The sequence below is a fragment of the Felis catus genome, chromosome B4 (assembly GCF_018350175.1).
Source record: "Felis catus isolate Fca126 chromosome B4, F.catus_Fca126_mat1.0, whole genome shotgun sequence".
Taxonomy (NCBI): Eukaryota; Metazoa; Chordata; class Mammalia; order Carnivora; family Felidae; genus Felis; species Felis catus.
The window spans coordinates 133,529,285-133,553,281 of record NC_058374.1 but is presented as its reverse complement, the minus strand read 5'-3'; the positions used below and the strand labels follow the sequence as shown (position 1 = coordinate 133,553,281).

Genomic DNA, 23,997 nt, shown 5'->3' with positions numbered 1-23,997 from the left:
CTTAAAAAAAAAGGTAAAAAATTCAATAATCTTTAAGCATTGATTATGGGTTGAAATGATCATCTATATTGGCTTAAAGAATACGTACTATTAAATTTAATTTTACCTGCTTCTATTTATCTTTTTAAATGTGGCTACCAAAAACTTGAAATTACATTATGGGGTTTGTGTCATATTTCTATGGGACAGTGGTGCTCCGAGGCCATCAGCATTGTTTCTAATTTCCCTTCCAAAGGGAAAGGATTCTATGATTCATGGGAAATCCACTCTGCTTATTTTGTTTTCCAACCTGCTGGCCTCCAAAATAAATAGCTATTGTCTGAGCTCTTTCTTCCCACTTCTCGGTTCAGTTCTAAAAGCTCTACTGAACAAATCAGCTGGTCTCTTCATCGACCCATTTCTCTTCAGTCTTGAGACAGTAGGACATCCTTTGCCAGGAGCCCATTCTTCCCACCCACCTCCCACATTCCTATCACTTGATATTAGCGACAGAAACTACCATTCGAAGTAAAACCTGCGTATGATGCAGCAGTACCCTAGGAAACAAATCCATCCTAGGAGACAAATACAGGAATCTTCACAGCAGCATTCCTCCTAATAGCAGAAACCTGGAAACTACCCAAATGTCTGCTGGTGGTGGAAAAGATCAATGATGGTATATTCACGTAACAGAGTACTATATGAATCATAACTGACCAAATCAACCTGGGGAAATCTCAGACACAGTATCAAGTGAAAAAAAAGTCAGAGAAGGCTATAAACTGCAAGTTTTTGTCACATCAAGGGCAAAAAAGGCAAAATGAAACCATATTGTTTAAAGACAGTTACAGAAAGACTATAAAGAAATGCTAACACAGGGGCCTCTGGCTGGTTCAGTGGGTGGAGTGTGCTGGCTCTTGGTCTTGGGGTTGTGGGTTCAAGTCCCAAGCTGGGTGTAGAGGTTACTTAAAAATAAAATATTAAAAAAAAAGAAAAGAAAGAAATGCTAACACAAGGTGTTTTTATACTTTAAATTTAATTTGAATGCCAGTATCTCATGTGTGCCATGAAGTGACAGTTATAACAACTATAAAGGTAATACTTTGAGGACTTCCTGTCTAGCTCTGCCCCATGTTTCCCTCCCCCAGACCGCACATGCACTGTCCTCCAATGAATACAAAAGGACCAGAGAGAAGCACCACTAGGCTCCTGGCAAATGGCTATTCATACCTGGGACTCAGAGTAATTAAAGTGCAGGTTGGCACATTCCCGTAGCAGGGAGTTAATTATTCTGGCTTAAAAGCCCTTCAACCTCCAGCTGGGCTGGAGAAAGGGAAGATCTAGTTGGAGTCAATATGGCATTTAACAAAGCACTGCAGGTGCAAAATGACAGCAGTTTAAAGCAAGACAAAAGCCTGGTAGAATAGGTTATGTTCTGAATATTTGAGGAACAGGAGGAAAAAGGCAAGGCAGAAACCCAATGCCTGGAATATCTGTAACAAATCTTAAAGACGAGTTTCAGTGTCTTCTTCCCATGTTCACACTGAATACTGACTGCCCCTAAAGACAGTTAAAATGGATGTAAAAGTTGGTATTTTCAAAAACCATAAGTGTTCATGTACTTTGACCCATACATTTCATCCTGGGCAACTAAATTTGGAAATAATGTGGGCAAAATATCTATGTATAAGGATCGCATATAAGATCTAAGTATATGGGTTTCTCTACTGCATTATTTAGAACAGTGAAAAATTAGAAATAATTTACTATCCAATAATAGGCGAAGAGAATGTCCCAGGAAATCAAAGTAAGTTTACCTGATGGAACATTATGCCTTCTTCATTAAGAACAATCAACAGGAAAACTATGTAGTAACAGAGGAAAATACTATGTATGACCCAAAGTTAACACAAACAGTAGGATATAGTGACCGTGGATGTCATGATGTGGAAAGTATGTCTGGATACGAAAAGTCTGAGTAGGGGATTTTGTAAAAATAATCCCTGTCTTTGCATCTGGGTTGGGGGTTTCTGGAAGAATTTTTTCTCCATTATCCAAACTTTCAGTGTGGTTATTATATTGCCTCTACTTACAAAAAAAAAAAAAAAAAAAAAAAAAGCTATCCAGCTCCTTTGTTTTTTAAAATATGGAAATGTTAGGGAAAAAACCCTGAAAAATCTGAAGTTTTCATTGTTTAATATTCTGCCCCCATTATGCATCAATAATGTTAACCATGTTTTGCTAAACAAATCCCAAAAATGTAGAACACAAATACTTTTCTTTCCCATGCACAGCAGATACTTTGGTCATAAAGAGATTGGCAGCCTTTAAGTCTCTCAGACTAAGTTTTTTTCCTAACAATATTCTACTTTCTAAATCATTCTGAAATGCGTCTTCCCATGATTTGACACATATTTACTCAAAATGCATGCCCTGCACAGTTGTGGATGTTCAGGATCCAGCAGTGAACAAAGTAGACACAGACCCTGCCACTGTGAACTTTAACACGGGCCTGGGGGCGTGACAGCCAAGTGGTGCCGTACTGTCCTCAGCCCGGCCTGGGAAAGCCTCTCCCAGAAGGTGCCATGGAGGCAGAGATCTGAAGCAAATACAGATGGAGCCGTGTGGCAATCTGGGAGAAGAGTGTTCTAGAAGCACCCTTGGTGCGCTGGGGCCAGTTGAGTGGAGAGTGGCAGGTGTGGGTGGGGGTGGCAGGAGGTCACCAAGAGCGTCAAAGACAACAGCAAAGAGCTGGCTTTGTATTTTCAGTGAGAGAAGGAGCGATGAGGGGTTAAAGTAGTGACATGATTTACCCTTAGCTTTCTGTGATGCTGGAAAAGCTCCACCTCTGCAGTATTCATTCCGTAGCCACCAACCAGGCATGTCTATTTAAATTTAAATCAATTAAAATTAAAATTTCAGTTCTTCCACTCCACTGGTCACATTTCAAGCGCTCAGGTGGCCTAAGGCCTACCCTGGATAGCGTGGTTTTAGAGGATCAGTCAGAACGCTGGGTGGAGAACAGACTGGAGGCAGGCAGGTGTTGTGTATGACAGGGCAGGACCAGTCAGGAGGCCATTTCTAGGAAAGAAACGGTGGTCGCTCGCCATGGGTCATGTTAGAGGAGGCGGTAGGGAAGGGTCAGATTCAGGACAAAGTTCTAAAGGGGAACTTGTTGATGGACTGAATGTGGACCGTGAGAGGCCTCACCACTAGCTCTGTGGCCTGTGGCCCAAGCACCTGCAGAGGGGAAGTGCTACTTACTTAGAGGAAGGGGATGTTTTAGAGGGGAGTATGGGATGAAATCATGAGCTCTGTTTTGGACATGTTGACATGAAGTGCCTATAGGGTATCCTAGCAGAGATGCCCAGAAGCCCGTGGAATTGAGAACAGAGATCTGGGCTGAAGACTCAGTTTTGGCCCTGTCATACCTAAAGTCATTTGCTGGGTGAAGTCACAGTAGTACACCTATGACTTTAGTCATACCTAAAGTCATTTGCTGGGTGAAGTCACAGCAGTAGCTACTGATGGTGAGGAGAAGTTCAAGGACTGTGACTGGGTCACTCTGATTTTTTTTTTAATGTTTTTATTTATTTTTGAGAGAGAGAGAGAGAGAGAGAGAGAGAGAGAGAGAGAGAGAGAAAGAGAGAGCGAGCACAAGCAGGCGAGGAGCAGAGACAGAGAGGGAGACACAGAATCTGAAGCAGGCTCCAGGATCTGAGCTGTGAGCACAAAGCCCCACTTGGGGTTTGAACTCAAGAGCCATGAGATAATGACTTGAGCCAAAGTCAGATGCTTCACTGACTGAGCCACCAGGTGCCCCTAACATTTAAATGTTGGGGAGGGGAGGAGGAGCTTGTAAAGGAGACGGAGAAAGAAAGGCAGATGGAGAACCAATATACAAGGTGTCCAAAAACCAGATGAATGAAAGTTTCAAAAGGGACGACATGATCAACTATGTCAGATGCCGTGGATATGCAGAGTAAGGAGAGAATGGAGAGGTGACTGCGGTATCCCACAACACAAAGGTCATCTGGGACCTTCACAATGTCTTCATTCCCACTGCCACCTCCTTACCCAGACTCCTGGACTAGCCTTGTAACTGAGCTCCTTTGCTCTAGTTAGTCTGCCATTCAAATATGTCCTCCACATTACTGTCAATGTTATTTTTTCCAAAACCTAAGTTTTCCTACATTGCCGCTCAGCTGAACAATTTTGCCCAATGCTACATTATCTATATCAGCAGCAGCTAAACCTTACGGTGCAGATAAAAATCAGCAGGGGGTTACTAGGCCCTAACTCCCAAGATTGTGTCTCAGTAGATTGCAGAAGACCTGGAAACTGTTTAAGAAGTAGCCCAGATAACGGTCACAAGGGACAGAGTCCAAACTCCTTAGCAAGGCAAAGAAAGCTTTTCCAAATCTGGTGCCAAACTCCCTGACTAGTTTTTTCCTATTCCATTCTAGACAACATCTATATGCTTCAACAAGCTTAATGTAATTATTCAAACCGACTGCATTTTTCCAAACATGCCATGTTCTTCCAGATATTACTGCCCTTTGTCCTCCAAGCTGCTCCTGCTGCACATTTAAACCTGGCTCTGCTCAGCAAACTGACTCATTCTTTAAGGCCCAGCTTAAATGTCACTCCTAGTGCACGGCCTCGCCCAGCTTCCAAACTGTGTTAAGCATTTCTACATCACATTTATCATGCTGCCTGTTTGCTGAGTGTTCTGCTATCACCCCCAGCAACTCCAGGAGGCTGTGTTAGGAGGCGGTGGTTTCTCCACCGTGTGAGGCCAACACACTACCAGGCACACCGCAGATAGTTGGTAACCACAGGATTGTGGCCTGACATGTGGGAGGGAGCTCATGAAGTTAGAAGACACAACCACTGTGGAGTGCTGGGGAAGTTAGCAACAGCTCTTAAAGGACAGACTGCCACCTGGGACCTGGAGAATGACTGGCACTTAGAGCGGTGAGGAAGGAGAGACACTTAAGAGGACTCCCAGACACCCAGGGCAGGACATGGAGACGAGAGGGCAGGGCGAGGAACATTCCTTCCTCTACTAAGACAGTTACAGACTCAATGTCAAAAACAGAATTTGAAATCTATAGGTTATGGTTAAAAAATACACACACACACACACACACACACACACACACACACACACACCTTTGAAAGAAAGAGAGAGGGTGTACACATGAGCAGGGGAGGAACAGAGAGGGGGAGAGAGACAGAATCTTAAGCAGGCTCCAAGCTCAGCACGGAACCTGATGCGGGATTCAATCTCATGATCCTGGGATTGTGACCTGAGCTGAAAGCAAGAGTCGGACACCTAATGGACCGAACCACCCAGGTGCCCCTCAAATAAAATGTTTTAAGACTTTGTCTTGAAAGATATTTCAAAAAACAAAACAGCAATAAAACCTGACCCTTTACGATCTGCTGATTGGACCTAGTTAAGTGCCCCGCCCCCTTTTGTCGGACGGGATGAACTCCTCGCTTTTGATCTCAGTTCACGGAAGGAACATTATGAGGAGACCAAGGTCCCACGCTGAATCCTCACACGGGCTCACCAACTTTGATGTTGCTCTTCGGACCCACTTTCTCACAGACATACGAGGGGCTCTGTGGCAGACTGGCACAAATCTGTCACCTGGAGCCTGCAAACAATGCGCTGCACATGTCCTACTAAGAAACAGACCTAAAGGGTTTCCCAAACAAAGGACTGTATCCCGCAACGCAGAGCTGCTCCATGAGGAAGTCTCTGCCGCTTCATCTGTTCTCAACACTCCCCTGGAGCATCTAGCCAGCACTTCAGCATCCAGCTCCGCAAAACGTCTCAGAATACGTCAGAACCTGGCTACTCTCCCATTTACCTGCCGGGGAATCCTCAAGGGCAACCGATTTCAGAATATTGGCACATCAGTACAGTGCAGTACTTGTACGGCAGTTTCAATTACACGCAATTAAACCAATGCATGCAGTACTGGAAAAAATACGGAGAGATCGAAAAGGAATGTAATCATAATGCTTTTCATAGAAAACCATCTTTGTGTGTACGATACAATACAACAAGGAGTTGGACATTTTGTTCCAAAAATCTTGATCTGGATTTTTTACATTAAAAATTTTGTTTAATGTTTGTTTATTTTTGAGAGAGAGAGAGAGAGAGAGCACGAAAGCGAGCGAGCACGAGTGGGGGAGGGGCAGAGAGAGAGGAAGACACAGAATCTGAAGCAGCCTCCAGGCTCCGAGCTGTCAGCACAGAGTCTGACACAGACTTGAACCCATGAGCCATGAGATCATGACCTGAGCCAAAGGCGGACGCTTAATTGACTGAGCCCCCCAGGTGCCCCAAGACTTTTTACATTTTAGACATTTGGGTAACTATTATTCCTTTTCTGCTTTTTCTGCCCACAAAACCCAGTTGGCAACTGGGCACCGCCTGTAGAGGCTTTACTGCTGAATCGTGGAAACATAAAATCGCTTACCTGGGGGGAAATAAACTGGGGAGGCACTTGCGCCCGGAGATTAGGAGAAGAATTTAGCGGCTGCACTGGCGTGTGCATACCTCTCGATTGTGCTGTGCTATTTCCAAACAAACCATGATTGCCACCCTGCAAACACAACAGCAACAGTTAAGGCTTTTTTGTTAACGTAAGAAAACGTGAAAAAGAAACAGTTCTGGCTTTCTATCCCTCAGAAGAATCATATCCTGTGTTCCGTGGAATCACAGAATTTTATAACCGAAAAATTCCTGGTCTCGGAATGCTTGGGAAAATTATCCGAATCAAATCATGCACACAGCACCACCACCCCTGCAGTCTGAGGCACTCTATAACTGAAAGGCTTACGTTTGGTCAAATGTTTCAAAAAAGCATTTTTTTTTTTTTGTAATTGAAAGGTATAGGCAATATAATGTTTATTAAGACTACTCTCTTTTTTTCTTTTAAAGACGGGGTTTACCAAGTTTATTCTCAAATCCAATAATCTGAGCTCCACCTTGAAAGGCACCTGAGCACAAATGCAGGCTTCTGTATAATATCAACTGTAAAACAACACTATGATAGTAATGTCTCTGCCTTGATTAGTTCAATCACAGAATCAGTGCCACCCGCTTGTAGTCTAGCTCCTTAAGAACTCTACTCCAGATCTAAACAGGCTTTCCTATCTTGGGTCTGCTTGATCCCTCCTTTGCTAGATGACAAAATCTAAATTAAGAGTGAGATTTAAAAAAACAAAAGCAGAAAAGGAAAAAGTGAAAAACCATTATGGGGCACTAAAAAAAACCTCATTACTCACCTGTAACTTTTCATTCCAGTGTATGAATGCCAGCCTGGTAAAAAATAAGCTTAATTCCCTGATTTCTGGAGGACGAACTCACTGGACCACTTCTAGGCTATTCCAATCAAAGAATTACAGAAAACCAGGCTATATGATGGCCCTTCTGACTTGTTTCGAGCTGAGAAAAGCCCTTCAGCCAAAAAAGCCATATTTGATAACTTGACACTGTTCCTTCTGTCTGAGGAAAGTTTCTACACCATCTTCACTTGGCCTTGAGGCCTAGCTCAGAGCTCATCCTCATAAAGGAAGGCTTCCCCCAACTTTCTTCCTCGGTTCACATTCAAATTAACTGACCCACCTATATGTTCTCAAAACACTTAAAGTCATTCTTTGATGGCATCAGCAAGTCATGTTATAGTTATTTTCCATTCTGTCTTTCAACCACCAGCTTAATATTTCCTTCTCTGTATTCCCAGAATTCTATAATAAAGTCCTAGTCTGTAGGATGCTAACACCATGACCCACCAATTTCATACACTTGGCAACATCCTACTGCACATCCTTAGTGAAGGCAGCTGGACCACTGCCTATATACCTAGTCTGTGTATTCTGAACGGAAGTCACCAACTTATCCGTGGCTTCACGGGGATCAAGGTAATTTTAAAGAAGAATTTTGGAACAGCACCATTAAGTTCTAGAACACTAACGCTATTTCAATGGCTTAATGATTCAAAATAGATTAAGGGACTGCTACTGGAAAATTAATGAACTTAAAAGCACTGAAAATAAAAATGGCTATGAACATAAAGTGGAAAAGACAATCAAAATCTGTGTCTATGTCATAAAGAAAATCAAAGATCCACCATGAATTTTAAATCTCCCAAAGGACTCTTAAAACATGAAAAGACCTTTAATTCTACAAACTATAATGTCTCCACTTCCCCTGACTTACTAATCAAAATTGCCACTCTAAGGTGACGTGGCTTGGCTCTAACTTTTCTGAGATCATGGTAGCTGGTAGCTTACCTACTGATCATTCTCAAGAACACAAGAAACATCTGTTTCATTGAGAATATTCTGCTAAGATGATTCTCATACTTCACTATCAAAGTAATGACCTTGGACGGGTCCTTGGATGGTGGGGTTACTGGTAGCTGAAGTCCTTCCCAGAATCCATGTTTTAGCTGGTCCAAAACTGCTTTGTGAGGATCATTTTAAATTCCAACTGCTCTTTTGGTAAGAAATATTAAAAGGAATTTCAATTTTTTTTTAGTTCTTGTGAAATCAGGCCCTACCAGCACATTCCCAGTGGACAGATGCCCCCTACCCCCACTAGAGGTTTCAGGTTTTCTTTATCAAGTATCTCTAAAATCGTATCAAGCCCTGTGATACGTCCAATATGGATAACAGTACAGACGAGTCAATGGCAGTCTATCAAACAACACCTTCTCTCTTTTTAAATATGAAACCTGGCACTGTCATTTGCTTTCTTAGCTTAGAAGTAGCTATTTTGCACACTAATATGTCTAGAGGCAATCATATAGATTCAGTTTTTTTTTTTTAAAGTATATTTAGAAATTAGGAAAGCGGTCATCAAACGCTATTTATATGTTAACCGCAGTTAATCTGGTTATTTCTACAGCTTCACTGTTATATGATGACCCGAGTCCAATATTTATTGGTGATATTTGCCTCAACTACAGTGTTTAACTCAGAAAGGCATATAAATTAAAAACAGTGTTAGCAAGCTGACTGAAATCTGTGATTTTAAAATAAAAACCTCACATTTTAATTTTTAAATAGGAAGTATATGAAGTCTGCATGAAAATAGTCACGTGTGAAAAAAGTCATGATCATATTTAGTTGATTCACAATGGACTTTGTAGCAATCCACAGATTCAAAAAACAAAACAAAAAACCAAACCAAAAGAAATCAAAGAGGAACGACCTTTTCTTAGTGTCCAGTGCACGGATACTTTGGCTGGTTTATGTTATGCTAAAAATTATATACTAATGGCATTTGATAAACATGTGATCCTGTGGGCATGTTTATAATCATTACTCAAGAGTGTCAGGGTAACTTATATTTTGTATACCTCAATCCTAAACAAAAAAGCTGCCCCAAACCACTGATGTAATTATTTCTTCTCTGTTTATAAAAGCAACGCACATCTACATTCTCTATGGAAACATTAAGAAATACAGGGAAATATAAAAAATAAAGAAAACAAGAAATTACCCAAAACTCCCAAACCAGAGATAACCAACTGAATACATGGATATAACATGGTCCATTTAAAAAATGTGCTAAGGCAACAATTAGAAGCGTATGAAAGACCTGCGTGTAACTGGAGGACTATGGTGTGAGAGAGGTTTCACATCATCCTTTAACTTGTATGTGAAAGCCCTCATGTGGAAACAGAATGGATACAATTAATAATTAAACATCCTTCCATGATATCCTGAGGTGAAAGCCACAGTGACAGGTAAGTGGTCACAGAACTGTGGCTAGGAAAATATCATCCCTGGAGTCACCGTCACAAGGGAATTGTCTCCAAATTCCTGGTTTTCTCTACGACAACTACACAGGAGCTGCAGTGACAGCCCCTCAGGCTGCCTTAGGCCCGCAAAGGTGAGAGAGGGGGCCTTAGGGGGCCAGCCCTGTCGGTCTCGCCCAGTGCACAGCGTTCCTGGGACCACAGAGACACACCCCTAGGGAACGGGGTGCCCCAGGCTGTTTGCCACATCTGAACAATATCAAGTCTTCCCAAAGCTTCGTTCTCTCATATCAAATTACCTTTCTCTGGTTAATTATTGTATTTTACGCTTAAGGACATTAGATTTTAAGATGCTGTAATGCTCAAGTATTTACTCTTTACTAGTTTTGCCACTGTTTTCTAGTTAGAAGTCTTATCAAATTGAACAAACTTCAAAAGTATCACTTGCCATTCAATCTAATGTTAAAAATGGCAAATAAGTTGCTAAGGTAGGCGTAATAAGATACCTATGTAGCCTCTTTAACATTTTCCTAAGCCAGTTATTAGTTAACTTATTAAATGTGAACTTATGACCAAATATGAGAGGACTAAAGAAACAGATTGAAAATAAAATCCATGTTGAGAAAACATGAAGAGAGATGGGTTCTATGGGCTGAAAGATCTAAAGCCTAATACTTAGCATCATTCTGTGCATTCAGTAATCAACAAATTTCCCAAGACAGACAAAAAATGCAATAAACTGCAGACCAGGGCCAAGGCGAGGCCACAGCCGAGCAGTTATAAATTTGAGAGGCCTCCTTACTTGTCTAGCAGCGAAGTTTTGGGGGTTGAGCCCTGTGCCGATTGCTCCAAGGCTGACGTTGGGTAGTGTGGAACCAGAGGGAGACAGCTTGTAGCTGGGAGAAGGGGAGAAGGGAGAGCAGGGAGCCTCATCCCCAAGGCACCCATCTTGATTGGAGAAAGGCAAAGTCAGCTGAAAAGCAGTAGGAGTTAGCCAATCACAAGGAGTGTTGGTTAGTGAAGCAACAGAATGCAAGAAGGGACAAGAGAGAAACACTAGGAACAAACAGAATTAGAGTGTATTAGCAATAAACGAGGATGGAATTTGGATCTGGTAAGAGTCATCACACTTGGCCCAACAGACACCATCTGTCATCTCTGATCCAGATTTTTTTCTTATTCTCTAAGTCAGTAACACATTCTGCCCATTGCGTGAAGATAAACATTGCCAGACACTTTATTTTTATACATCTAATATCGATTACTCTAAAGATGTGGCTGCTGAAACAGAAGCCAGAGTAATCTTGTGAATCTGTTGCTGCCTGGACCAGCATCAGTGGTGTCAAAAATGTGCTAGATCTAAAACTTTCAGTTTTAACTGCTTTCTGAAGACCGGGGCCATGGAAAATCTGTATTCTGAATCAAGGAATGATCTCCTCCATTAGAACTGATACAAATCAAAACAAATAGGTATAAATGACACATTGAAATCAGGTACTTGAGAATTTGGACAGTGTACCACTGTAACTAAAAATAGGTCACTGGGGAAATGGAGAGAGAAAACAAAGGAAGTCTCTTCGAAACATCAAAAGACCAAGTTCTGGGCCATCTTGACAAAGCTAGAAGGCAAGGCCTCGGGAGATACAGATTGTTTACACAAGATCCCAAATTTAATTTCTCATTGCAAAGCAGCAGAAAAAAGAATTCAGAATAAATTTATCTCTAAAATTTCTTCTACACATTTTGAGTGTGCATTTCTTCTACTGTAAAGTCAGACCATATACCCCCTCCAAGTTTCATAAAATTCCAAAAATTCAGACCACCTTCACCATACTCACATGCTAAGGACAGATGGTTCTAGCTACTGCCCAATCACCTGTTGACATCGATTGTTTTCACGTCACCACTTAAAAGCAGGTGATGTCTGCGTTTTGCTCATTAATTAATTCAGTAATTCTACATTTCCTCCTGGAATTAATTATCAAAAGAACAAATGGAAACCAAAGTGGTTCACATGAATTATTATCTCAAAGGATTCAACTCACCTTCTCAAAATAAGGCCCACTATCTGTGGTTCCCATGTCTTTGGAATTAGGTGGACGGAACCCAGATCGATCCTTCCTCATGATATCATTAAAATCCCCGAGATTCATCGCTCTCTTGTCCACGTCAAATTTTTTATCTGGAAGGCTCCCTGAAAAGTAGCACAGAAGAAGTGAAAATTTCAAGAACCAATGTTTTGACCAGGAGTAACCAGTCCCACTTGCCTCCCGGGGGTGTCAAGTGTAAGACCACGAGAGATCTTGTTGGTTGAGGCTGCAGGGGACCCTCCCTGGAGCACATGCGGATCCTTTTGTTTCTTTTTAAAAGATCTGTATCTGTTGTAGCTTGTTTTCAATGGAAGACTGAAAGAGAGACTTAGGGCCAAACTGGTAAAAATCCAACTAAAAAAATATCCTAACTGGTTATTGATGTGTTTGAGGAGTATAACTGGCTCATAAATTCAAATGTCCTCAGTGAGAGAATTTGTCTCTTGCTGCTATTTAGCATCTGCCAGATAAATGGGTAGGGTTGGTTGTGAAACAGTTACTGGGGATAAAGAGGCCTATTAGGCACAGCTGTGACCCTAGAATTTAGAACTCAGACGTGAACACATCAAGTGAACAATGTGATTTCCTAGGTACCGTGATGGTCCTCTTTTCTTCAAAGCTCTGGAAATGTGCTATTGTACATGGGCATGATCAGTACCCCTGGAAGCTTACGTTTTTGTTATTCTTAGACTTTTTCTTTTTTAAAGTTTACTTGTTTATTTTGAGAGAGAGAGAGAGAGAGAGAGAGACAGACTTGTGAGCGAGTGGGGGAGGGGCAGAGAAAGAAAGAGAGAGAGAGAATCCCAAGCAGCTTCTGTGCTGATAGCACGGAGTCCGACTCGGGGCTCGAACTCACGAACCATGAGATCATGACCTGAGCTGAAATCAAGAGTCGGACGCTTAACTGAGTCACCCAGTTGCCCTGTCATTCTTAGATTTTAAAATATCATCAATCAAAGGCTATTTCCCTTATGACCCAGGACTGTTTTACTTTCTTCTCGGTTTGACTCTCTTTAAGGTCCTCAAAGTGAGCAACAGCATCACGGTGAGGAGCCCACAGACTAAGGGCTGACACGGCATCTGCTCCACTTGCACTGGGACAGCTCATCAGTAATGAAACATCTCGGTGCACACGCTACGAGAAATCTGAGAGTGGAGTCTGGCGGGGCCACAGACATATTTTGTTCGGCCACACACCACAGTTTTTAAAATCTGAATTAGTTTCCAGTATTTAAAAATCAGGATGTCAACATATGTCTGAACTGCTGACAAAGCTGGGCCTTTACCCTCCAAGGCAACAACTGCCAAGGGCGGTCAAGTGGCCGCCTTATAGGTGGCCTCCAAGTCCCAATTTCTTATACCTGGCATACCCCACTCCTTTACGTTACTTTCTTGGATCCTGCAGCCATTTCAGTCTTCAGTCCCTACCTAGTGTGTAGGATGATCCTTCGTGTCTGCTGACTAGCACCCAGCCCAGTCAAATGGAGGAGGGAACCAACGTGACATCATTAACAACACTATATCCCGTTCACATTAGTGGAGTGATACACACCTACAGACAAATCCATTTTGCTGCTTGGATTATCTTCAGTTTGACTCTGAAAAATAAGCAACGGTGAGGGAGGATTAAAGGTTTGAATTCAATGTCTGAATCAGAGAGAAAAAAAAAGGCATTATTTATGTGGGAGTGACAGCTTACTAGTGGGACCACACAAGGTCCTTTGATGTGAACCTTACACGGGAATGAAGACAATATCATTTATAATATGACTAATTTGATTGCTGCTGGGTCTACATTTGTAAATTCGATTTTCACATAGAATCAGTCAGTTTCAGCAATTCTACAGACAGAGCAACAGCTAAATAGCTGCTCAGAGAAATAAAACCCTGTCCTCAAGTTCCAGTCGGCTCGGGATCAAATTCCAGGAGTGTCAGCCAAATGACGACAACTTCTTCTCGTGACTTGTCAAGTCATGAAATCTGGAAATGTGCAGCCAAGTCAAGCCGTTTGTCTTTTGGCAACCAGGGACGGGGTGTCCCCACGATGTTCCCCAGAGATTAAAAAAAAAAAAAGAGAGAGAAATCCTACAAGAATTCCCTATATAATAAATTATAAATAATTTCTCTAGTTATTGTGCAGTTGTTGTCATTTTCAAAAGTATAATATTAAAACTGGTACAGCAGTAGTCAGGGAAAATTATGTAAGTTTCAAGGGCCTGGCTCTTTCTTCCCCTAACCACCTCAGGAAAAGGGTACAAGGACTACAAATTCAAAAGTCACAACCTCTAAGTATTGGAGTTATTTCATTAAAAATAAGAGAAAATAAATATCGCTCAATCTAAATGAGAAATATTGTTTAACCAGTTTCCAAATCTGTAACTTTGTTTTGTTTTTTAAATTAAGACAGATTTAAAGTTTATTTATTTATTTTGAGGGGGGAAGGGGCAGAGACAGAGAGGAAGAGAGAGGATGCCAAGCAGGCTCTGCACTGTCAATGCAGAGCCCAATGCAGGGCTTGAAACCATGAACTGTGAGATCATGACCTGAGCCAAAGCCAAGAGTCAGATGCCTAACTAAGCCACCCAGGCACCCCTAAATCTAGAATTTTGAACTATATGTGACAGTGGTCTTAACATTTGTGCTAAAAGTAAAAGATGGGGTATATTATACACAGGAGAAAATGAAACTTACCAGCAATCCCATATTTGAAAACTGTTTGGCAAGAGGATTCATCCATGAATCATTGTTTCCTCCTTTCAGTGAACACTATAGAAATGAAATGTGTAACCTCAGAACCAAATAATTTATTTTATCTCACTTCATAGCTGAGTTGCATTTAAGTACTGATTGAAAATGCAGAACCAACAGTTTACCTTTTTGAACCCAAATCTCCCTCTTTAACTGTGGTTATTTTGATATTTTCAGTTAGTCTGGAAGAGTAAGTTCTCTAGTTCTATCTATGTTTTCATTCTTATTTTATTCGTCACACTGAATTAGAAGTAACTGGAAAAACATACAGTCAGCTGGTGTTTTTACCTTATAAATAGAAGAAGGTCAATATCAGATTTTCTAAAATACAATGTTCGCATGCTAGTACTTTCCCTTTTAGTATCTTCTTGTAACCTAAGCCAGTTTGTATTAAAAGAAAAGAAAGAGTCTGATGCTAGTGCCTATTATTTGGAAAATAAATAGGCACTAGCCTATTTAAATAGGCTATTTAAACTGGTCATTAGTCTCTGTGTGGATACAATGAGGGCTCATCTATGCAGCGCTTCATCTGCTTGTTACGTAGTATAAAGGACATGGGTCCCCAGTGGGAAAGACGCCTAGCAAAAGACACCATCCCTGATCTTACTGTAAAGCAAGGCGGAGGTGAGTTTTTATTTCTTAAGAAGGGACAACCTAGCGTCTCCCTGAAGAGGACCCCTATCAGCTCCACTTTTACTTCTGCAGAGAAGGCAGGTTGGACTATGATGAGGACTTGGTGGGGAGAGGTGGTGATGGGGCTTTGTGCATTTGTGCATTCTTCAAATAAAAACTGTGTTTTGATGATATTTGTTATGTCGATGTTATTAATTCTTGGAAGCGAGTAAGTTAATTTAAGTTCAGTTACAGGTTTTAAGGTCAAAAAAGCCCTCAGTGGAGGGAGGGGAGAATTGGTAGATTTGCTTAATGTGAACGGAGTTTCAGTTTTGCAAGATAAAAAGAGTTTTGTGTCTAGATGGTGTTGATGGTCACATCGTCTAGTGTTGAATGGTGCTGAATGTACTCAATGCTACTGAACTGTGCGCACTTAAAGGTGGTTAAAACGGTACATTTTACGTTGTCTGTATCTGCATCACAATCAGTTAAAAAAAAAAAAAAAGGCCCTCAGATACAAAAGGTCAGAATTGTCAGTCATGGGGCAGCCTGAGTGGGTGAGCACCTTCCCCCTGGTCACTTCTGGTCAGTAAGCAGTCTCCCTTGACTGCCTTTTCATTCCGTCTCAATGGGAGTTTGTAAATGACAAAAACAAAACCACAACAAGCCAGATAGCCTGAGAGTACAAAAATGCTGAGGAGTTTACTGAATAATTCCTTTTGTGACTAGGGCGAACAGAAAGAAGTCCTCAGAAGGGAAACTGTAACGGGTGCTTAAACAGGATGTCTCCAACAGGAACTACCTGTGTTCTTAGGCTATAGAGTTACTATGTTCAGAACAAAGTTAATATCCTACAGCAAAAAGTGATGAAGGCGCAGCCCCCTTAGCCAACTGAAGACCTTCTAGGACGGCCCTTGGTATTTGAAACCAGGGCAATATTCACTGTGAAGTTGAAATTATATGGCTGCCCACTTCTAATTTCCATCAATTTATCTGTGGAAGGGAAAAGAACACCTCTGCTGAGAGAGTGGTTCAGGTTCAAAGACCTGTTCTACATTGAAACCAAAGTCCTCATCGAATTAGGCACATCAAGGGGGACGTGGAGCTGCTCCAAGATATGGAAAGCCAACAGCTTTCAAACGCAAGCTGGTACGGGACGTAGGCACATCACCTGGTTGCTGCATCAGGCTTGTGCTCCGGCACTTTGCTTTGCTGGGAGGACGGTTCTGGGTTTTGGAATTTCCCGCATCGGAGAAAAACCAATCACGTTGATTGCCACTGGAAAAGCTATCTTACTTTGGTTTCTCTTCTATATATCATGGGGACTTACCCTAAGGCCTTCCTTGGTTTTAGAATGCAAAAGCATAAAACATTTACAAAGTGTGCCTTGAAAGCTTCTGAAGAATTATAATATGGAAACTAAAAGTGAAAAAAAAATCTCCTGTCTCTGAAAATTCCACTTTACCCACACCAACAGCTCTGAGGTTCGAGGTTTCAAGGTCATGGGGAAGGAAGATGAGGAGTAAAGAGGAAGTACTCAATTTGCTCTTAAGAAAATATTTTTCCCCTTACTTAGGACCTCAGGGCTCCTTCCATTAGAAAATTCTCAGTTCTGCCTTCTAAGAATGAAGAAACAAGCTCGAACTTTTCTAAAGTGGGCTACCTTCATCTGCTTCTTTCCTCCTTGTCCCCAGCTTGCTGAGTTGTGGGAGGAAGCACTTCCCTGAGAGCCGGCGGTGTTCCAGACTCCTCCATCGTCCTCCTCTTCCCAGCTGGGATGGCGAGTTCCCGTCACTGGACCGTCACTCTCCCCCCAGCCATCTTGCATAGATTTGGAATCTTTAAGAAAAAAAATGGAGGGACTGTAGGCAACAGCTACATATAACAATAACCATAACGACTGGTCCTTATGAACACGGCATTCCGGGATATTTGTCATCTTATCTAATCCATCTATACGGCCAGGCAAATATTCAACCCCCTTCCACATTCACATCACTCAGACAAAAGATAAGTATAACTATAGCTTTAACTACAGAGGATCCTGAAGAATAGACGACTTTCTTAAAAATCTGGAGAAAAGTGCAAGTTTTGTGATGGAGGAAGGGTGATTCTGAGGTTGGGAAAGACACCTAAAAATCCTGACAGTACTGCTGAAGTACCTCCTTGTGCCAAGGGTCTGGTTAATATCTTCCACCAGCATTTCGGGTCTATTTCAAGTCTATGGCATGGTATTTCCCGTGACGATACAACCAGTTTTACTGTGAAAATCATGATGAAATCAAGGTCTTTATAAAGCTATTTCTATGCAGTGAAGGAGACTGATAATTTTTAAACTGCAGTCAAATTAACGACACAAGAATGAATTTCTAGAATACAGCAATGATTGTACTTCTTCATGGGCACTGGAAGAGTCAGAAATATCACACAATAAAACTGGTAACAGAATTATTCTCATTCAAATTTTGAGAATTTGATATGACCACACTTTAAAAATAAAAGAAGATAATTCTTTAAGTCTGCAATATGGCAGAAAAGAGATGTTGGAACACTTTTTAAGAAAACTACAAACAAGTGAAAATAGGCACTTGAAACTGAATTTTTCAACAGAGGAACTTCCTACGAGACATTCCATAGCATCGGTTTACAAAGTTTTGCAAACTGCTGTGACAACACGTTGCCAGCTGGATCAAGTAAAGCTTAGACTTTCAACGATTATGAATAAGTGTGACATGCTTTGTATAAAAAATCCAAATGAAGCAATCTTTGTTGGGTTCAAGAAACCTTCAACGTTCCTATGTGGGTGGGAGTATGAGAGGAGACACAAAGGGACAAGGAAAACAGAAGGGTGAAGTCACTGGGCAGCAGAGGCTATGTTCCACATTAAAAAGCCAGGAAAATCTTTTTAAATTATACTAACAAAGGGGCAAAAATGCAAAATAGATATGGTGAGCAGTATTTAAGTTACTGGCAAAAAAAAAAAAAAAAAAAAATAGTACCACATCAACATTTCAATTCTGGCCAGATAATAAACCTAACTTAAAACAAAATCAACAAAATTAACTTATGACTTCTAGTTCAATGTAAACATGTTAATACCCAAAGCTAAGTCACGGCCACTTGTTACTAATCATCTATTAAAGGTTCACGGTCCTGAATCTCACTGAAATGACAGTTTAAACATTACAGCAGCCCTCACCAAAATGTCTGACCCCCGAATTAATGGAAAATCCCTCACAGACAATGCTCTAAACTTACTAGGTTTCATGGCATTTGGAGCGTTGGAGGGTGCGTTCCCCCAGCCCGTGGTCGATGCTCCAGTGTCGTCCATTTCGCCCCACCCAGGACTGCTTTCATTTGGCTCACCCCAAGCTGAAGTACCATTATCCGGAGCAGGTGGTGTGCTTTTGCTCCAGACTGTAAAGAAAGAAAATGTGTCTCTAAGAATGATTTGTGAAATGAAACATCTCAACATCCAGGGGTAGGGGGTGGAGAGAAGGTGAGAGGAACAGTCACTCCTATGTTCTGCTGGCAGAAATACAAATACAGAAATACAGTTGCCTCGTAGGGGGCAACTGGTATTGTTGCTTTAACTTCGGGGCCAGTAATTCCGTTGCCAGGAAATTATACCATAGATATACTTGGAAAGTATGTGAAATGACACGTACAACAACGCTCTATCGCTGTTGAGAACGCTTCGGAAGCAACCTAAATACCTATCAAAAAAGGGCTAGTCCGACCAATCGCATCATCCATGAAATCAATACACAAAACAAAAGACAAAAACGTACATGCTAACATGGAAAGTTTTAAAGTAGGGTGAAAAAGGCAAGGCGGAGAACAGCAATTCCTTCTGTGTCAAATCTGTAAAGGGGAGACAGATTTTGGTATAGGTAAGGAACAAAATTTTTGAATGAGACACAAAACTCTAAAAGATTACCTGTGGGAAGAGATTCTAGGGGCTAAGATTCATTTATATATTACATTTTGCTTTTCTGTACAGTTTGGAGGTTTTTACTATATGGATAAATTTTTTTTACATGTTAGCAGATTTTATGCTAGATAGGGACTTAATGAACAATCTTTATTTCCTCCCTCATACTTTTCAATATTTGGGGGGAAAAAAAGAACTAGTTAAAAGCAATCATTTTGTAAGTGGCCGTAACTGCATTCACTGAACACTCCCCAAGGCTTACTCAGGGAGTGGGTAACTATGATTAATTTTAACTAAAAAACAAAAACAAAAAATACCCCATCTGAACAGTGCATTCCCTTAATTTGTTGAATTCTATGCTTTATGGGGACATTCAAGTTGATAGTGCCAAAGATGATATTACCAGCATTACTTTTAATTTATCAGGTATGATGTTTCTATTCAAACAAAGGAAGAAGAAAAGTTTAATTCTGAGCAAGTGATTATCAGGAGAGAACAATTTCTTTTACAAAGCACTCCACTTCCAGAGAGGATCATTAAAAATCATGTGGAGAGTGACTGAAGCCTTCCAGACCCCAGCTGGGCTAGAGCATTCTGATGGCCCAGCAAGAGCAACAAAATACTTCCCCTCTGCTGGGGAAGGAGAAACACCAAGGATGTGTCCACGGGTAGAACTCAAATGGAAACCAGGTCTATTTCTGCTACTATTTTAATTCTTCACTTTAAAACCTGGAGTGTAGTTTATTTAGTGAGCTGTATTTCTTGGATTCTGCAGACCAATACAATTAAAAAAAAAAACAAAACCCACACAAAGCAAAAAAAAAACCCCCAAACTTTGGGAGACTAACACAGGGATGGCGTCTTTTCGCTTCTGCCAAGAAAGAACATTAAAATGTACCACCAGCATCTGTTATTGCTATCATCTCATAAAAAAGGAGATTCTGTAAACAGCAGAGTAGGGTTAACGTAGGAAAGATTTCCAGAACAAGGCTGAGTAAATGAAGCTTAATAATAATGCCCTGCTTTAGGATTTTTCACAAGAAAAAAGGCCACTGCCTACCTGATGCTGATTTACTGGTCATCGGGGTGGGCAGGTTTGGTTCTCGAGGTGCTGGGCCCCCTTGGGAATTCTTATCCCACAGATTCACATTCTTGTAGTTATAACTGTTAGGGTCTCCCCATGCGGAAGTGCCATCATCGATGTCCATTTTCCGACTAATTGACTGTGGGGATGGCTCTTCCCAACCACTGGGTTCCTCATCCTTAGGGGTTACTGGCTGTGGCCCGCTGCTCCAGTTGGAATTGGAAGGTCGTCCGTTGCCTGGAGGTGCTGGGGGTGGGCCTCCCCATGAACCAGAAGCCTCTGGTTGTGGTGGCGGTGGCTGCTGTGGCTGCTGCTGCTGTTGGTGCTGTTTATTCCAGGAATTGGGCTGTCTGCCTGTCTCGGTCCATGCTGGAGACCTTTTGCAATCTTCCCACCCGCCTTTGGAAGCTAGGCTTGTATTCCCACTGTTCCCCCAAGTTCCGATTTCGTTCTGCCCTCCTTCGCCCCACCCAGACACGGGTTTACTTGCAGGACTTTCCCAACTGCTGTTTTTCGCCTGGTCGACTTCCTCTCCCCAACCATTCTTCCCAGAAGTCCATCCTTGATTGGGCTGGCGTCCCCCTCCCCACCCCTGATCCTTGCTGGAGTTCTCATTCCAAGAGGAAGATGGCTTTTCATCTGGTCGGCCGCCTCCCCAGTTGGAAGAGTTGTTGTTCTTGTAGTCATTCCAGCCTCCTGTGTTCTTGGGGTCTTTCCACTCTGTAGAGGCCGAGAGCTCCCCCCATCCAGACTTCATTTGATTGCTTTGGCTGGGTGCGTCTCCCCAGCCCCCTGAGTTCTTGGTCTGTGTGGCAGCGCTCTCCCACCCCTCAGTTCCTTTGTCAGATTTCCCCTCAGGCCTTGGCACCTCTTCGATATCCCACACCGTGTCCTGCTTAATTTGAGTTTGGCCCCAGCCAGTGTTTGAGAGCACCCTGGGGTCCAAATCAGTTCGGCTCAAAAGAGTCTGTAAGACAGCCTGACAATCAGGATGTGTGGGCCGGTATGACCGACGGCCAGAATTATGACTGTCACTACTTCCTGCTTTGTGGTTGCTTCCAGTGCTTTGACCTCCAACTTCACTTCCTGTGGAGCTGGAAGATCTTCCCCAACAGGGAGCCTGGGCATTGCCTTGGTTTTCAGGGAGGGGGTGGCCCTTTTGATTGTCCCATGCTCCAGTGCTAGAATTTGGTTGGTTTGGACCACTCCATTCTCCAATTTTCAACTCATCAGACCCAGTCGGCTGTTTCCATTCTCCCTGAGAGACCCCAGATGTCATTTTGTTCCCTTCACCCCATTTGTTGTCATTAGAGTCCTGAGGGCCAAAGTTCCAGGACCCACCCGTAGACCTGTTATTGTTGTCCCAAGAGTCATTTTTTGACCCAGTTGATTTCTGAACAGAGGCTCCTTTCCAGGAGTCCTCTCTATCCTTTCCATTGTTCCCATTGTTTCCAGAATTGCTTTGTCCAGAGGCTGTGTCAGTTCCAGAAGGCCCCCTAGCTGCACCCCAAGATCCAACACTCCCAGTCTTTCGATCTCCAGTGCTTTGTGAAGGGGCATCAGTGCTCCTGGAGGCGTTCGCCAAGCCCATTCCAAAGGGCATTCCCTTATTCTCCATGGGGTTTGGTGAACTTAAGTTCAAGGAGTTAGTGTTTCCATTTTTTGGTCCATCAGTGTTATGAATTTGAGCCTGTTCTCTGCCAGAGACAACAAAATTAACACCCGCATTTTCCATCTTTGACTGCTGTTCCCTGGATGCCTGACCTACTGTGCTAACCTGTGCACTGGAATTACTAGTATCCGTTTCCAATGCCCCTTTCCTAGGATTTCCTTCTTGGACCAGCGCTGGCCAGGCAGATGGGTTGCTATTTGGGTTAAAGTTGCTGAAGCCAGAGCCAGGTCCAATTCTATCCTGACCACTCACATTCCTCCAATTTCCTAGTCCATTGTTGCTCTCTGTAGTAGAGTTGGAAGATTGAACAGATTTAGTCTTAGGGTCAGATTTCCAGACCCCAAGATTACATTCGTTCCCAGAACTTGCAGACTGGCACTGGCTCCCTTTTCCTTTGTTACTAGTGGTGCTTCCTGGCAGAGTGCTCTTCTCAGAGCCAGGGTTCGAGGCACTGTTGTTATCGGTGGTGTTTTCGGAAGAAGACTCAGTGTCTTTGCTGGCGATACAAGGCCACTCTTCCATGTCAGACCCGTCTACAATCACCTTGTCCCAGATGTGAATTGGGTTGGGGGAGGCGCCGTTGTTGGAGGAGGCTCCCGGGCCCCAAGTGGAATTTGCATAATTTGAAGCAGCAGCACCTCCAAGGGTTGACTCTGGGGAAGAGATGGTCTCATCAATCACAGCTACACACGCGCCCTCTATTAACACCTCAAGCTCAAAGTGCCCCTAAGAGAGCTCATCACGTTTCCCCACAAACTAGCTTCTCTAGCCAGCTGCCTGTCTTAGTAAACTGTGCCACACCTTAGTCATCTCCTCTTTCATTTTGCCTGGTTGGTGTATTTGCTAGGTGTAACTCCACAACATGTCTCAAAGCTATTCCCTTGTCTTTTTTTTTTTTTGAATGTTTATTTTTGAGAGAGAGTGAGACAGAGCACAAGTCGGGGAGGGGCAGAGAGAGAGAGGGAGACACAGAATCTGAAACAGGCTCCAGGCTCCGAGCTGTCAGCACAGAGCCTGATGTGGGGCTCGAACTCACGAACTGTGAGATCATGACCTGAGCTGAAGTTGTGATGCTTCACCGACTGAGCTACCCAGGTGCCCCTCCCCTTGCCTTTTCTATTGACAGAGAAGGGCCCTCTCGTATCTTGAGACAATGCAGTAACACCCTGACCTTGCTTTGTATCTCGAATCTACTCTAAACACCCCTGGCTAGAGTAATTGTTCTAAAGCACAGCTTCGATTAGATCACTGCTGTAGGGGAAGCTTCCAACAGTTTCCTAGCGCCCAATAATAAAGCTAAACTCTTTGGCCTGGAGTTTGATCAAGATGCTACACAACCTGGGCCCAAATGACTTTTCTAATCTTATCTTCCACTGGTTTCTATGTAGATGTCGCCATTCCACAACTCGTGCCTTCTCATCCTGGCACCATTCCACATTGGCACCTACTGGTTTTTCCTCCTGAATGCACATACTGAAATTTACCCATCTTTCTGGGCCTAGTTCAAGTGCCGTTTCTTCTAGGAGTTTTTTTTTGTTTGTTTTTAAGTTCATCATCTGAAAATGCCCTTCCCTGTCTAGAGCCACTTTGCTCAGTGCTGTGGAGCTGTGGTCACATCTTCCTTCCCCACATTAGCACAGAGACTTCTGCAAGAGCTCCCCCTCTTAGGCAGAGACCCTATCTTGCTCACGTTTGAATTCCACATGGTGGCCAGGGCATCACTGCTCAGGAAGCACCTGATGAATGATGAACGCCCACGCAGCTAGATGCTGGGGCAGGCAAGGAGGAATCAGTTTGTATGCCTAAGGAACTTAATCTGATAAATTAGTCTGGCCCAGCACATATTTTGGAGGAATTTATCTTATTTGGGGGGAGAGGGGAGAAATGACATGTTTTTAACCCAGTAATTTCTTCTGAACTTGTTTTAGTTACTTTAACCAAGAAGTCTTAAATCAATATAAAGTTGAAAAAATCTTACATAGAGCCATATAAAAGTAGGGAAGCAGAGAATCTCAAACTCTTCAGATTTAGTGGCCTCCTTGGTTTTAAGAATGCAAAGGAGAGAATCTGACTCACACTGGACCCAGACC

The 23,997-nt window shown here is 42.5% G+C and overlaps 1 protein-coding gene across 7 annotated transcripts in view; it reads right to left on the bottom strand.

Moving 5' to 3' along the window:
- Window positions 1-23,997, bottom strand: part of TNRC6B (trinucleotide repeat containing adaptor 6B) — a 256,314-nt gene that overhangs the window by 38,225 nt on the left and 194,092 nt on the right. For 6 of the 7 annotated variants that reach the window (XM_011284235.4, XM_023257506.2, XM_045062410.1 and 3 more), the window contains 8 exons: window positions 20,212-22,560; window positions 18,476-18,634; window positions 16,881-17,056; window positions 14,549-14,623; window positions 13,410-13,455; window positions 11,813-11,961; window positions 10,570-10,740; window positions 6,477-6,602 (listed from right to left, as the gene is read on the bottom strand). In XM_011284235.4, coding sequence (XP_011282537.1) covers window positions 6,477-6,602; window positions 10,570-10,740; window positions 11,813-11,961; window positions 13,410-13,455; window positions 14,549-14,623; window positions 16,881-17,056; window positions 18,476-18,634; window positions 20,212-22,560 — 3,251 coding nt within the window. The remainder of the gene's footprint in view (window positions 1-6,476; window positions 6,603-10,569; window positions 10,741-11,812; window positions 11,962-13,409; window positions 13,456-14,548; window positions 14,624-16,880; window positions 17,057-18,475; window positions 18,635-20,211; window positions 22,561-23,997) is intronic. The other variant, XM_045062412.1, reaches the window with a different exon arrangement.